General features: G+C 41.5%; 1 protein-coding gene across 1 annotated transcript; it reads right to left on the reverse strand.

Annotated features, from left to right (window-relative positions):
* Window positions 1-243: 243 nt before the first annotated feature.
* Window positions 244-1224, reverse strand: gpr3 (G protein-coupled receptor 3). The gene has a single exon (XM_060942093.1). The coding sequence runs from the start codon at window positions 1222-1224 to the stop codon at window positions 244-246; it is 981 nt and encodes a 326-aa protein (XP_060798076.1).
* Between the last annotated feature and the right edge of the window lie 3208 nt (window positions 1225-4432).

A 4432-nucleotide genomic window follows, 5' to 3' on the forward strand; every position in this document is an offset into this window, starting at 1 on the left:
AATTCTGAAATAAAATATGTGGGCATTAACCTCAATATTTGTCTTCAACATAAACTTCAAGCCATAAGCCTTTATAAAAAAATATTTTTTTAGACAATGAAGGGTATACAGTATTTTCAGTCTAGTGTGTCCAAACTTTTGTTTGGCAGTGCATGTGCGTAAGTGTTTGAGTCTAGTAAGTTAATTAAAGCATGATCTATTATGGCACCAAATGGCATATTTCAGCTAAGTTTCTGACGTCTGTTATACATCACTTGGCGTGTGCGTGTTTTTGTGAAATGTGTTTGGTAGACAACAGCAGCAAGCCTGCCTCAGTGCACGCTGTATGTGTGTGTTTCTGTAGGCATAAATCAAGGGGTTGAGCAGAGAGTTTCCTGTGACTGGCACCAGAGTGGCATATGTGTATAGGCCAGGTGATGATCCATCCCCGAAGAGACCATAGAGGGCAAAGGGGATCCAACAGCTGGCAAAGATGGCAAGGATGAGGGCAAGAGTGTGCACACGTCGGCGTGTGTGTGTGCGTGCAGAAGGCAGTGTGTGTCTCTGTAGGGCAATCTGATGGGAGTGGCGCAGGACAACTTGGCAGATCCAGGCATTGAGCTGCAGCATCAGAGCCAGGGCCAGCAGAAAGCCCCCACACAGTGTAGCTAAATGTGCTCTGGTCAGCGGCCACACTATGCTGCATGACTGTCCATCGTCCAGACAGTTCCAACCTAAAGCAGGAAGAGCCCCTTGCAGACCTGCTAGAGCCCATCCCATAGCCAGAGCATAGCGAGTGTGTGTGTGTGTGTGGCATGAGCCATACGTCAGAGCTCGGTGGAGAGACAGGAACCTGTCGAGGGTAATGCCCAGCAAGGAGAAAACAGATGCACTGAATGCGCTTACCAGCAAGCCTACACTAGCCAGCTCCAGTCCCCTTGAGGATACACACCAATGAGACATAAAGTACAGCAGTAGTCCTACACCTGCCAGGAAGTCTGCCCAAGCTAAGCTACCAATAAGCAGGAACATAGGTGCACGCAAAGACGCTGAAGAGAGGATGGTCACCATGATTATTGCATTCTCGCAGCATATCAGGGCACCTGACACACACTGGGCCACATCCCATGGACTCAACACTGCTGACACCATTGGGTCAGGTGTAAGGCGGACATCAGAGAGCTGCAGGAGAGGGTCGATCTCAAAGACAACCTCCAAGCCCACATCAGAGTCATTAAGGGCCATGTCTGCAAGAGAGGAGAGAAAGGATGCTTTAATGTATCATTAATACAGCAATTCTCAACACATGATATGTCCTGTATTAAAGGAGATGATTTGGGGTTCCATTTTGTAGACAGAAAGTATCCAGTGTGCTCCTGGAATGCACTGAAATAGGCTAGTATACAAATACTAAGTACCCAAGGTTCTCAGAATTTTCCAGCTATTAAAAATTAAATAAACAAAAGTGACCTCCCAGTATAGAATATTTATGAACATAACAGTTTTTTGCTTATTATTAGTTAATTGTAACCCAGAGAGATTTTTATTTCATAACATTTCATTCACAGATCACATTTTATTAAATTGGCATTAGATTCCAGTCAACATTACTTACAGGCCTACTTGTTTTGTTTTTTTTTTGGTGGTGGTGTTTTTTTTTAAGTTTTTAAATTAGATTTGGATTTTGATTTAGCCATTCAATTCAGCTAGTCAAAAAACAAAGAAACAAACAAAAATAAAACAACAACAGCAAACAAAAAAAAACCAGGAAGTGTATAGTATCTCAGATGAGCACTCTTTACAACAGTGGTGAGCAGAAAAGCATCTCAGAATGCACAACACATCAAACCTTGAGGTGGATGGGCTACAAGAGCTGACTGAATTGTTGGATAACTACATAAATGAGCAGGTGTTCCTATTAAAGTGGTTGGCGAGTGTATATCAACTCAGTATTAAATAACTTTGATAATGGTGGACTGTGAGTTCCACCACTCCGATCATTATTATAATAAAAAAAATAAATTAATTTAAAAAAAACATGTTGACCTAGGAAGGACATAAATTAATTTTGTTTGAGAATGTAGCTAAAAGAACAATGTACTCAGGAGCCAGTTTTGGAAATACTGGGCATCTATCTATCTATCTATCTATCTATCTATCTATCTATCTATCTATCTATCTATCTATCTATCTATCCAGTTGAAGTAATAAGTAATATACAGTGTATATATATATATATATATATATATATATATATATATATATATACACCACCGTTTAAAAATTTGGGGTCACCCAGACAATTTTGTGTTTTCCATGAAAAGTCACACTTTTATTTACCACCATAAGTTGTAAAATGAATAGAAAATATAGTCGAGACATTTTTCTGGCCATTTTGAGCATTTAATCGACCCCACAAATGTGACACTCCAGAAACTCAGTCTGCTCAAAGGAAGGTCAGTTTTATAGCTTCTCTAAAGAGCTCAACTGTTTTCAGCTGTGCTAACATGATTGTACAAGGGTTTTCTAATCATCCATTAGCCTTCTGAGGCAATGAGCAAACACATTGTACCATTAGAACACTGGAGTGAGAGTTGCTGGAAATGGGCCTCTATACACCTATGGAGATATTGCACCAAAAACCAGACATTTGCAGCTAGAATAGTCATTTACCACATTAGCAATGTATAGAGTGGATTTCTGATTAGTTTAAAGTGATCTTTATTGAAAAGAACAGTGCTTTTCTTTCAAAAAGGAAATTTCAAAGTGACCCCAAACTTTTGAACGGTAGTATATATATATATATATATATATATATATATATATATATATAAGGAAGCTAGATAATCAATTTATATTGACTAAAGAAGAGGGGTGGGATTAAATAAGTTTTTACTTCAGCCCACTCCTTTTTGGACATGTAAACTCATCTCATCTCATCTCATTATCTCTAGCCGCTTTATCCTTCTACAGGGTCGCAGGCAAGCTGGAGCCTATCCCAGCTGACTACGGGCGAAAGGCGGGGTACACCCTGGACAAGTCGCCAGGTCATCACAGGGCTGACACATAGACACAGACAACCATTCACACTCACATTCACACCTACGCTCAATTTAGAGTCACCAGTTAACCTAACCTGCATGTCTTTGGACTGTGGGGGAAACCGGAGCACCCGGAGGAAACCCACGCGGACACGGGGAGAACATGCAAACTCCACACAGAAAGGCCCTCGCCGGCCACGGGGCTCGAACCCAGGACCTTCTTGCTGTGAGGCGACAGCGCTAACCACTACACCACCGTGCCGCCCACATGTAAACTCAAAACTGCTTAGTGCGCCCTTGTTTGTATTTTTGTTTTGTTTTCTTTTGTTTTGATATATTATTATTACCTATATTATTTATGGTTTATTTTCTAATTTAGTGGCTTTTTACATGTTCTTGTTGCAAATGCTGTTTTGCTTTTCTTGTTTTCTGCTTATTTATTCATTGTTTGTTTACATGTTCGAAATAAACTATCATCATCATCTATCTATCTATCTATCTATCTATCTATCTATCTATCTATCTATCTATCTATCCATCCATCCATCCATCCATCCATCCATCCATCTCTCTCTCTCTGTCTCTCTCTCAATAAGAGAGTAACTAACTTTTACCCCTGAAACTAGTTTAATTTCATGTTTAAAATTGCCCCCTGTAAAAGTATAGTCTTCATTTTCGAGCTACCCCTGTTTAGGCCCCTGATCTAAAACTTAGAAACGCGTTTGTTGAGATCTGCTGGATAGCTGGGATTGCCAACTTGAGTCTCTTCTGCTCGCACAGTGGAGGCTGAACGATGAATCACGAGCTGAGCCGAAGCCGAGCGAAGAGACACGAACTTCTGACCTCATGCTGAGATTGCTCAAGCGCTGCTGTTACAGTCAGAACGGTGAGATAACTTAACTAATAAGAGATGTAACTGAACAGGAAGCTAAATACCCCATATTTGCACATTAATATTATGGTCTTCAGTAAACTTACTAATGTGGTCGAGTCGAGTTTGCTCAAGGACAGGTTCTCTCTTCAGTAGTCTACCATCCAAGCAAAGTGTCCACACGGTGAGAGCTGAAATCCGAGCTCGACCTCAATCACGGGATGAAAGTCAGAGTCCCGCAGCGCTGCGTGCAAATCCAGTGTGCGTGTCTTTCCAATGATCCAGAGTGCTCTTTTTGTCTTCTCCTTCTTGTCTTGTCTTCGTGAGCTGTTCTGTGTAACACCCGAATCTGATGAGCTGCTCTACCTTCATTGATTCCCTTCTGACGTCAGTTACGACGAAGGGGGCTGATTTCCCCCTGCACAACCAATCACGAAGCGCCTCGAGACAGAGTCAACTGGCGTAATTTCATTCACAAAAATACCGCATTTTTTCACCCCGCCCACTGCGACGGCGAGAGAGGAGAGGCTGTGGATCAGTG

Source organism: Neoarius graeffei, chromosome 16 (genome assembly GCF_027579695.1).
Source record: "Neoarius graeffei isolate fNeoGra1 chromosome 16, fNeoGra1.pri, whole genome shotgun sequence".
Taxonomy (NCBI): domain Eukaryota; kingdom Metazoa; phylum Chordata; class Actinopteri; order Siluriformes; family Ariidae; genus Neoarius; species Neoarius graeffei.